The sequence below is a fragment of the Anas platyrhynchos genome, chromosome 1 (genome assembly GCF_047663525.1).
Source record: "Anas platyrhynchos isolate ZD024472 breed Pekin duck chromosome 1, IASCAAS_PekinDuck_T2T, whole genome shotgun sequence".
Lineage (NCBI taxonomy): Eukaryota > Metazoa > Chordata > Aves > Anseriformes > Anatidae > Anas > Anas platyrhynchos.
This window is the reverse complement of record NC_092587.1, coordinates 123,775,009-123,787,053: the sequence shown is the minus strand read 5'-3', so window position 1 is coordinate 123,787,053 and position 12,045 is coordinate 123,775,009. Positions and strand designations below refer to the sequence as shown.

The following is a 12,045-nucleotide window of genomic DNA, read 5'->3' as shown; positions in this document are numbered from 1 at the left end:
TTAGTATTTTAGCCATCACTGTGCTATCAAAACCCTCATGTGTGACAAAGATACCACCTTGCATCTGTACAGCAAAAGCCTTCTCAAGCTCAGAAGTAAGACAGATCTTTAACTGAGTCTGGCCTCGAGTGCAGCAGGCAATGAGCTTTATCTGTCCCTGGGAGGACACAGAGACGGTGTTGTCTGGAAAAAGCACAATTTGTGACACATACTTTTTGTGATGTCTGAGCAGAGGCCAATAGGAAGCACTAGCCCTCTTTTATCCATCAGCCACCATTGCTCTAACAAGCACTTCACTTTACATAGAAGATGCTGGTACAGGCAAGGAGAAAAGGAGCCACAAAGTCTTGTGCTGAAATACTGAAATGACTGCCTGAAGAAGTTTTATAAGACTCATCATGGCTGCTAAATCAGAAACACTTCTTTTTCTCAGCTGACTTTGATCAGGCAGAGGGAAGGAAGGCAGCAACCAAGGCAGCCTGACACACCCAGGCACAAAGAAAAGGAAGCGCTCTTCTCAGCCTAGCTTTCCCCTCTCCACATGTCTTGTCTATCTAAGGGTATTTATTTTATTTTTAATCCTTACCGCAACATCTAGCAATTGCTGACATGGGACAGCGACTGTGGCTGAGAGGCCCCTGTGGAGGAAGGCTCTTGGGTTTTACTCCTACCTGAAGGGCCTTTTGCTACCTACTTCCAACTCTTGGCATTAGAGACTTCCACAAAGAAAATAAAAAACGTCAGTATTTCAGTCTCGAGCACACTTGCTTTGAACTGTTGAAAACATTCAGATGTGGTAAGTATCCCATAGAAAACAAATTGGCACATAAAGGAGGAGGGGAAAAAAAACAAATCTGCAACAAAAGAACTATGTTGAAGTGAATGCAGGACAGAAAAATTAATTAAATTGTCCCAATTTATCCCACAGCCTAGCTAATGAAATTCCTCATTACACAGGGTTAGCTGAGAGGGCCGTTCAGCCCCATGAGAACGTAACTGTCTTTGGTGCCCCATAAACTTGGTGTTTTGTTCTCCTTTCATTAATTGCAGGAGTTTGGCGGGTACGACACTCCACTTGCTCTTTTAAGGTTTCAAGGGGGGGAAAAATAGGAGACATTTTGTACCTGGCCCCCATTGGTGACAGAGAATATCCTGGATGTGCCCCCACACTGCCTCACGTACCACAGGAACCAGAGAGCGGAGACTTCGTGCGGCTCAGACGTGACGTTGACATTCACAAAGAGGGTGGCAAATTCTTTACCAGCTCTGCATGAAACACAGGAGCAGAAACAGGTACTGAACAAATGCGGCTTCCTGATTGCTTTCATTATTTTTTCTTTATTATTCTCGATAAGGGTTGCTACCCCACTGCCAGAGAAGCCAAAATGATTTATATTTGCCTCATTTGTTAGCCTGGAGCTTGATTGTTTCAATGGTTATATCAGCGCCTCCCTTCCTTCCTTCCAAAGCATTTACCCATGCAGTTTGAAATCCTACTGATTTTACCTTAGTTATTTCTTTAAATACTTTCCCAGTCGCCATTCCTTTCATCAAAACAAATATTTTTCTCAACAGGAGAATGCATTTGGTAACCTGTTAGCGAACTTCTTCTGCATTTCTCCTCCACAGGGAGCTCATCAGGCACATCATTTCCAAGGTCTGATTGCTCTTCAGGGACTCAACTAGCCACACTGCTAAAACATTTCCCATCTCTGATATAACAGTGCTTTTGTAAGACCAAGAATCAGACACCATAAGTAACCCAGAAAAATCAAATTGTCAGTTATTGCCACAAATATAGGGAGAGGAACAGTTGTCTAGTGAAGTAAATCCTCTGAACATAAACAGAGTTACACCAGCAGGAGGTGAGGACATTGCTATGTATGATCATTTGTTTCATCTGTAGCTACATATTACTAAAAGAATTGAAATTATTTTGCAAAGAAAGCAAAAGGTCTTTGATTTAGATGAAGCTTCATAAAACCACATGGATTTATAACCATCTCCTAAAGGAAGCAACTTTGCAAGTTGTCCAGGCTAAAATATATAACTTTTAAACTTTTACAACCTAATTTCCCTAGGCATGAAGTCCAGTCACCTTTATTTCATTAGCAAGAATATGAACACATAGAGCACACAATAGCCCACTGTAACAGTCCTGAAAGCACTGAGATGCCAAATTTCTGTTGCTTGAGAAATATGAAGCGTCTTCAGGATTAGTAATGGTTGATCTGTGGCACATGACAAATTACTCTTACATTGCAATCTTGACCCAAGTCATACAGAAAATGTTGTAAAAAAGCTTTTCCATTTAGGGAGGTACCATTTTTAACTATGTTTAGAAAAATCTGGCTTGGCTTGAAGATTTAAAATGGCTTTTTGAACATGTTTCGGCTGAGTGTGTCCATTAAAATTGGAGTGGTGTCCATTAAAACTGGAGTGCCAGAAAGCCACCAGCAGTAGAAGCAGTCTTGCAGACAAACATGTTCCCACGGAGATCACTATAAACGCAGTTTTGCTTATACTTCGCTGACTTCCTGACTAAGAGGAACAGTAAAAGCTAGAAAAGGAAGAGCCAGTGCACTTGAAACAGAAAGGGTAGCTCAAAGTGACTGAGTTTGCAGAGAAATGGCTCATGAAATTTATTGTAAAGAAAACTGCAGTGCATCAGAGAGCAAGAGAAAGTCCAAACTGCTGCATATTGTATCACACAGAGCCCGAGTAAGATTTAACCCCGCAAAATCCTTTCAGATGGAAAGTTTTGGTTAGGAAGCTGCAAGCAGAGTGCTAAACCACAGTCAGCATGAAAAGGCAGAGCACAGCCAAACAGATAAGATGCTGAATGCAAGGGAGGAGAGAAGTACAAAGAAGCACTGGGGCCAGCACAGCAAGCAGGGATACAGGTGCTAGCATGAGTGTGCTTCTCTTTGCCTAATAAATAGAATTTATTGAAAAAGGAAATGAAGAAAAGAGTATTTCCAGCTGTTGCTGCCCCATACTGAACATTGTTCTTTTTTTTCTATTCATACAGTGGGCTCCTTCATAGACGTATGAAATACATTGCACATTTTTTAAGCAATAGATCACCTGGGTCCCTGATGCTGAAACCTAGGGGAGACATTCTGTTGGACAAATGAGGAAGAACTGTTGGGTAATGCAAAGGTGAAGGGCACCCTTGGTTGTATGAGACTGTGGAGTCAAAGACCCTGAGAGGAGTACGACAAACAGCAGGATTACAACCCTGAACTTTGGAAGAGTGGATTTTAGCTTCCTCAAGGACCTGCTTGGCAGAATCCCATGGGAAACTACCCTGTAGGGCAAAGGGGCCCAGCAGAGCTGGCTGACACTCAAGGACAGCCTCCTGAGAGCACAAGGATGGTGCTCTGCAATGGCAGAGAGTTAAGCAAGTGTGGCAAAAGGCCCGCAGGGATGAAGACAAAGTTCCTGGCCGGGCCCAGGCATAAAACAGCAAGAGAGGTGAAGGGCAACAAGAAGGCCTTCTTTCTCTCCAAGGGTTAAGGCAGACACACGCTATAATTATATAGGAGACGACATGGCCAAGAGTCAGAGGACATTATTCCTCAGCTCCTAGCCTGCCATCAGGGGAAGCCCCTTCTCCTTCTGCCTCAATTTCTATGCCTACAAGTGACTTCAATTCATATTTACAAAATGTAGTTATTTATGTGCTGCTTTCCCTAAAGACAAGAAAAGGCATGTTCTCACCTGAATTAAATAGAAATATGGTGAGAAGAGCACATGCTGTCACTCCCGTGTATGTGGGCCTGCAGGGGCAAACCTCAGGTTTCTCCAGCATCTTTAATCACATCTGCCAGCCAACACAAGCACTGTGTCCTACCCTGTCATCCACAGGCCCTCACCCAGCACCTAACAACAGTCCATCAAAAAGATCAATCTCATCTCAAATATCTCCTGCTCTCTCATTGCCTTTGTATATCTGCTGTCTCTCATCCTAAACCTAAGCACTTTGGGTGAGATGCCATACATTTCTCTCATGCTTGCACAGCACCTTACTCTGTGGGTACGGGGTCAGTGAAGGGGGCTCAAAGGCACTAGAACAACTGATGATAATAAAGCTTAGCCAGCTCAAGTCACTGGTAACTACTTCTTTATGCTTTGTGGATGGCAAACCCTTAAGTACTCAAAAATGCTTTGGAAGACTTAGCTACTGGAAGAAATAGCTACTGGTTTATGCCACTGTGATCTGTACGTATGCTCAAAGTAGATGTTCATACCCTAATCTTTTCTGCTAGCCCCTCATAGCAGAAACACTAACCGCACTGAAGACCACAGGAATTTTCCCAGAAGACTTCATGTCACACAGTGACTCTTCTCAACCCCTCTATGAAGACTTTTTCCAAACATCTAGTAATTTTCATTCCTCTTTGAGTCTGTCATAATTTTCCAGTCCCCTTTTTTTTTTGTCACACTAAGAAGAACTATTCTTTTTATTTCCTCCATAGCTCTGAATGAAAAGTAACAATTGCTTATCTTGCTTTACCTGGGATACAGTGTTACAGCAGTATGAACTTTAAATGCCTTCAATGTACTGTCCACTGTACATTTATTTTTTCTACTCTGTCACTATCTATCATATGTTACCGTCATTGCCTTTGTCGATATGAACCACATTTCATCAACTTGAGACATTTCTCAGGCTCCACAAGGTTTTTGCTGTCCCTCCTTGCCATGGGTACTTGGCTCACAGAGATTTGATTATGCCCCATCTGAAGTCAATTGGAACATGAGAAAGCTCTCCACAAGAAGGCTTCATGCAGCTGTACTCTAGAATTTGCTAGGGACCCACTGTCATTCTGCATTTGGATTTCAGAACAAATGAAGAGTTACGTACTTGGTCCAGCAAGTCTTATTTATTAGCTCTTTCATGGTCATTTTGTCCCACTCTTCTGCATGTGGAGCATCCCATGGTGCTTCAAGAGGAATCTAGAGACAGAGGCAAATTATTCAATAAATTATTCAGCACTTTATCATTGCCAGGTCATAGCTAGTTTGTATTATTGCCAGGTCCCAGCATGAATCCCCAGGGGCTACTTTTTGTACACAGAGAGATCTGAAGTTGTACTACTTGAATTTTTGAGGCATTTGCTATTTAAGAATTTTAGAAATAAAATTACTCCAAAGAAAAATCAGAGCTCAGCTTGGCAAGCAACAAAGATGGCCCATCCATCTTCTAAAAGGCTTGAGCAGGGGAAGGGGAAAAAATCTTTCTACACCCTGCCAGAGAAGAAAACTATAACCAACACAGATTTACTTACCGTGACATGAGCTCTATAGGAAATTGGTGCAATTTACAGAACCTACCTCTTTTCCAAATTTGTCCAGGGTCCTCCAGAAGTTATTGTAATCCAGATAAACGAAGGGATTCCACGTTGAAGGGCGAATACCCACGAAGTGGCGTGACTTTCCCTAAAACAACAACACAAGCAACTGAAACAACAGAGCATACCTGCATTAGTCAAGAGCAGAGAAATCCCAAAGTCATCACATGGTCAAACTTCTGGCCCAAAAGACCTAAATTCAAGCCTTTTTTTTTTTTCTTCTTTTTTTTTACCCTGCATACACATATAAGCAATGGAATGCATGAATCTACGTATGAAGGAAAAACAAAACAAAACAAAACAAAACAAAAAAACAGTTCACCTGACAACGCTGTTGGTTTTTCATTTGGGGTGGGAGATTACATTTGTTCTGAGCAGATTCTGTCAACTTCTGGGTCTGAAGCAATGGACAAGGTGATATTCCTTGTTCCTACGTATTCTTCTTTATTATATGTGAATGAATGTAGTGGTCACCCACCTGCTCTAATGTGCATCCTAAAATTTGCATGGGTTTAAAATTGCATGCATTTTAGATTTTCAGACTATCTAGCTGCCCTTATGATATGTAGCACCTTTAAAAATATATATATACACCTCTTTATTGTTCCAAGTGCCTTGAGAGAAAATTAGCCTCAAAAAAATTATTTTGCCAAAAAGAAAGTATTTGGCTGCAGAAAAAAAATTTGGTACAATTGTAAAAATAGTTCCAATAATTACAGTGTGTATGACACATAGCTGCAACAGGAATAGAGACTGTTTGCAGATAATCCTGTGATATAAAGATAAGTGAGACAATCTAACAGCAGCTGGTTCTTTCTGATAACTTTAATCTGAAAGAGGACTGGATGAGCAGGCAACATTTTCTCTTATTAAATTGCTTTGAACTTTCTCCCATGTAAGTCAATGGCAAATTTCTCAACAGATCTCTTACATGTTTGCTTTTCTAGGTGTGTCATAAGTTTGCACGAGGCCATGTGGCAGGATGCAGTGAATGAGCTGGACCCCGGCAGGTAGGAGCTGTGGTGTTATGCCACATGTAACACATTTTTTAGTGCAATGCATACACCATGCTGCACCCATGGGTGGGATTCCCAGGCCAAGCGAGAGGCTGCAGTGCTGCAAGTGCATGAGGTGCAGACCCAGGGGCAGGGGGAAATGAAGCTGGAGCCAACAGTGCCATCCCCACACTCGGTGTGAGATGATTTATCCATGTTCCCCAATGATAATTGTGTATGTGTGCACAGCTTGATAATTGACACAATGATAATTGTCTATGTGTATACGTACAGCTTTCTGATATTCTTCAGAGCATTTTTCTGCAAAGATGGCAAGAAAATAAAAGATGCAAGGTGAAACTCAGAATACTGAACAGAATACTGAACTCCCCATCCTCATAGAAAGCAGCACCAAACACACTCTCCAGTGTGCTCTAGGCACAGGAACCTCTGGGCTGAGCAAAGCACAAGGCTGTGATCCCACATTCAGAGACAAGAGCTTAAAGGTTTGCTTTTAATTTTCAACAGATGTTGAGTTTTCTGTTCAAGTCACCGGGAGGACTTTGGAGGTAGTTGGTTGCCTCTGGGTTTTTGGGTATATGTAAATTGGAGGGAGAGGTTCCTCCAGCCTTCTTCGGGTGCATGTGTGCATGCAAAACACAATCCTGCCATGGCAAGAACAGAGAAAATGCTCCTACAAACTACAAGCAAGGGAATCCTCTGCACGATACTGCCTCTTCCTTTTCCTGGAGCAGTATTTCTCACTGCCATTATATCACTGTGCGTTCAGCCTTAGAAGAGCAGACCAAAAAATGCATGCAGAGTGATAAACTGCTTGCTTGCAGCTTTTACTGTCATAAACTGATGTTGTATCAAGCATGGTAATCTTCACGCAAAGCTGTAATATATCATTAATATTTTTCTTCTCATTGCACAACATTTTGTTTTTCAAAAAGAACATTGCATACCGCTCCTTCAGAGCTTATTTATTGCTACCCTTCTTATTCTGGTCAGGGATGCAGGTGCCAACAGTGTGTCTTCCTTTATGTGCTTTAAAACTAATAATCCTGCCCTTAAGCAGAGACGAGGTGCAGTTCTGTCAGGCCACCAAACAACAGGTGAAGACGAGTTATGACTGAGGTCTTGTGACAGAGATATTGTAAGGGAAAAGATAAACCCTCAGTTCAAGGCTATTTTCTTCAATTTAAAAAACTTTCCTCTTTTCAGTAAGACTTCTGTCCATTCAGCTTGTTGAAAGAGTGACTGTGCTAGAACTGAGTGGTGTAACTTGAAAACGCCTCTCCTGTCCTTGGCTTACTTAACTCAAAAAAAAAATAAAAAATCAGCACTTATTTTAATAGAAAGGCAAACAAAGTAATTTCTTCTAAGGCTCCTCTCCTTTTTTTTTTTTTTTTTCCCCCAGCCAAACCTACATCAGCCCAGAACATCAAAACATTAGCCCAAGAAAATTTCTCTCAGTAACTTTATGATGGGGTTTGTGCCAAAACATTTTTCCAGCTCCCAGTATTTACTCTACCATGTTAAACAGCTCCAGGTTCAGAAACTCCCAGACTATCCTGATTGCTGCAGATTTTTCCCTGCTGAGGCAGGGAGAACCTGCCCACTGCCTGGCTGCCTCATGTCTTCTTCCAAATTTTCCAGCACTATGCTAGCTTTAAATCAGCATGACCACAATCTGTTGAGAACTTATCAAGAAAACTTATGATAAAAAAAAATACTCCCACTTATTTGGTCAATGGCATAGCCCAGAAGGATCAACAGGAAAATATATTTTAACCACTCAGAACTACCAATTTTCTACTGATGATGAATACAGTCTAAACCAGCATTACTTACTGGTCTCTTCAGAATGTAAAACCATAACTTTAGTAGGATTCAAGATCAAGGGTGGGAAAACCTTGAAAAATACAATGCCAACAGACCTGGAAGTGGCTAAAACAGAATTTATAGAGCCTGAAATAGTTCACAGGCATGGCATCTCCTTGTGCAGGGGTCTGGATCTGTAACAGGTTGGAGTGGATCAGACAAAAGTCCCAATCTAAGACATTCCAGCAGAGAAGTTCCCATTGTCCACCAGACAGACAGATTGACTGCCTTGGTCGTATCAGTTTTTCAGCCCTCTCTCTTGAACAAGTATTTCCACAGAAGGGACTAAATCCAGCCCAGATGACATGGGGCTGGTAAATTATTCATTGGTTTTTAATATTGGCTCCCTGCGAGGCAAAGGAGCTCTGTCTGCATGCTTCACAGAGAAGCTCACTGCAGGCAGGCAAGATCATGCAATAGTCTACTTTTAAACAAGTTTATAATGTTCTGGGTGGATTATTTAAGAACTACTGTTTTCTTAACTAAAAGGCAAATAACCTCCTGGCTTTGTTCCCATGCTAACACAAGGCTGCTTGGCTGACCCACAGAGTTTATCTAATTTTTCTTCCATTTCCTGGCATGTTGAATGCTTTCCCGTGGACCTCAGATTTGCATCCTGCTGCCTGCCTGGATTAGGTACACCATACCAATCCAAAGGAAATGTTATCCCCAGGCATCGTAGTTCAATATCTAGAAAGAAGGCCCCAGAGAGATACCATGCTCTGCAAGGTCCATCTTCTCTCTGCAGCTTATAGTCATCACCACAGGAACACAGCCCAAGCTGTGACACCAGGCCAAGAACAGACAATTTTGCCAGCTGGAGAAAAGCAAACGTGGCTCCTGCCCCCTGTGCTAAAACTATGAATCAGGAGCACAGAAGCAGTTCTTGTGCCCCAAGAGCAGGACTGCTGCAGTCCTTAGGCCATGCACAACATGCCTAGCTGGAGCAACAGCTCCTTATGGTGTGAGCCCTCTGGCATGCATCCCTCCCCACTTGGTGCTTCCTAACCTCGCAGGCTTTGCAGCACCTGGGACCACCTGCAGTTCCCTTGTCTGAACTACAGATTTACAGCAATCTGCACAGACTTATCTGCTGCATGCTAACCTCTTAGTGTTACAGCTAGAGGAAGGCAAGATGGCAAATGTGAAGCACTATGTATGAAAACTCTTTTGTCTTGTGTTGCCTTGCTCTGAAAATGGTAAGCAAAGAAATAAGTAAAACCAGTCCCTACTTTCCAGGGGTATGTACACTGCAGCTGAGTGCTGCAGCCAAATACTAGAGGACTGCAGTTATTCGATAAGTTTAATACTACACCAAGGCATGAATGCCTTTATTTTCTAACATCTGCTAAAGAGAAAGTGAAAACGGGACACGGTGTGAGCTTCAAGGACCTCTGTAAAAATAAAAAGCTATTTGCCCCTCTGGAAAGGGGCAACTGCTGCACATTTGCCTTCTCTTAGTCCAAAAATGCTGTTTACGATCTACGGGAGAGCAGCCACGGAGCAATCTGGCTGGAAAGAAAGTGGAAAGTTGGAAGTTACAGATTTACCATGACAGGACACAAACAATTTCCTGATTGATATCAAAGCAGTCCATGTTTCCATGTTAACCAATGGGAGAGAATGAACAAGCAGACCAAAAAAAGATAAACAATAGTTACGTATTTCAACCTTCAAATAAAATGTGACTACAAAAGAAACCTGCCCACACGAAGCAATACAATTTCTAAAGCATGCCGCATGTGGTATTTTTCCACATACATATGGGAAAAATTCCTTTCAGAGCAGAGCAGCTCATGAAATCCCCCAGGGGATTTCCACTTTCCCTTGGCTGCTTCCGCTCGTAGGATAAGGCTTCCCCATTTTCTTCTAACCCAGCCTGAGCTGTATCCTGAAAACCTGCAGAAAGAGCCAAACTGAGCCGGACCAGTGTGGTAAACAAGTGACCAAAAATCTCTTAGTCTGGAGATGCTGTGGATTGCATATGATTGAATGAACGACTATCACAACAACATCTAAAGCCATGTTTAGCCATTCCTCAGTGCAACTTTCCCTCTCACATCTGGCAAAACTGCTGCAGAGTCGCAGAGTTCAAAGATATGCCCTTGGGATGAGACCTTCCTGTCTGCCTCTGGCTCCGCACTCCAGACAGCCACTAAGGGGCAGAAAAAGCAGATGGGACACGAGGGGAGAAGTTTTTGGTCTCACTCTTCAAACTTCAAAGGCAGCAGCTGGCCCACAGCCAACAGTGTCCAAGAAGCTGAACACATCCCTCTTCTAGATTAATATTTAATTTCTGGAGTGACAGTCCTCCAATATCAAACAATTTCTTCACTAACACATTTTCTATCACCTAGAAAATACTCCTTCTGGTTCCCAAAGTGCCTCTAATGAATATGAGAGGTGCACATATAGCCAGGAGAGCACACATCTCTACCTGGACACTGTCAAAGCATGACAACAGTATGTAGCTGGTAGGCAAAACGTACAAGTCCTAAGATCACTGAGCATTCATCAACCTAGCCAACAGCCTGGGTTGCACAGTTTGTTTTCAATAGGTTTCAAGAAGTGGGATTTAAAAGAAGACTTAGCAACAGATCCTTAAAACAAAGGACTTAGTGACTACATGAATTCTCAAGGAAAGAGTAAGGAGAAAAAGCAGTGAAAACCCATAGGGAAAGAAAAGAAAACAAAAGACCTGTAATCCATGGGAAAATAATGTGGGAGGAATGAAACTGACTGCAGTAAAAGCATAATTATTATTTATTCAGTGCTTAAGGGAGTCCCTTTGCTGATCCCCTGTTCCAACAGCTATGCCTCCCTTGAGGATCCTGGTTTGCTCAGCAAAACCACAATGCCAAATCTAGAATTGATCCACAGCCTGTGATCCAGATGAACAGCTCGTGATTCTACCTCTTGCTTAGGAACATGCTTTCACTTCAAAGAAAACTTACGAAATTACATGGTCATTAGCAAGGACATGCATAATGTAATAAGGGACAAAAAAAGCTGTAGCTTCAGTGTCAAAATGGATTAAGGGCTCAAATTCATGTAACCCATTAGAGCCTTTTATTTAACACACTGAAGGTAAGTGCCTTTTAAGAAGCTAACAGTTCCATGTCTGAGCTTAAATTAAATACAGTGGGCCAAACACACAGCTGGTAAAATAAGCCCAGCTCCCTTGCTGTAGAATCACACCAATTTTACACCAGGTGGTGCAGTTTATTTTTTTGAGTATTGTGGAGTGGCTATACAATTGTTTAAGATGTGACTATCTTACAAGCATGGTATGAATCTCCACAGTAAGGAGAAATTACATAGAGCCAGATCATAAAACTGTCCACCATGAGCACATTGTTCTAATTATAGGAAGAGAAAGCAGGAAGATGATAAAAATTAAATCAGTTAAGGATCCACCATATAGCCTTGCTTCTATCACATATGTCAACTCTTACTCATATAAGCTTCAGGCCTTGTTCTGCTGATGTCTGGGAAGTACCCAAACAAAAGGATATTAAAAAATAAATAAATGATGGAAAGTAGTTTGTGAGTTACGGACATGGACACTTTGCACCTTATACCTATGAATCTTAGGCCTCTCTTTGTCCTTTTCCCTACCGCTCTATCTCTGTAGTTATTTTGGCAGTAGGTCCTCAACAGGACCTGAGCAAAAAAATGGTAGACTGAAGAACTAAGATAAGAGGCTAAAAGCTGTTCTGAAGATAGGTTTCATTCCAGTTAACATTAGCCACGTGCATGATAGTTGCCTACTCAGAAGCAGTCATCTGAGCTCCCTCTGCGCCACA

The 12,045-nt window shown here is 42.0% G+C and overlaps 1 protein-coding gene across 1 annotated transcript in view; it reads right to left on the bottom strand.

Annotated features, from left to right (window-relative positions):
• LOC101793000 (amine oxidase [flavin-containing] A) overlaps window positions 1-12,045 on the bottom strand; it is a 38,492-nt gene that overhangs the window by 11,105 nt on the left and 15,342 nt on the right. Inside the window, exons 4-6 of the mRNA XM_027448995.3 lie at window positions 5,341-5,445; window positions 4,871-4,962; window positions 1,125-1,266 (exon numbers count right to left, since the gene is read on the bottom strand). Of these exons, the coding sequence (XP_027304796.1) occupies window positions 1,125-1,266; window positions 4,871-4,962; window positions 5,341-5,445 (339 nt within the window). The remainder of the gene's footprint in view (window positions 1-1,124; window positions 1,267-4,870; window positions 4,963-5,340; window positions 5,446-12,045) is intronic.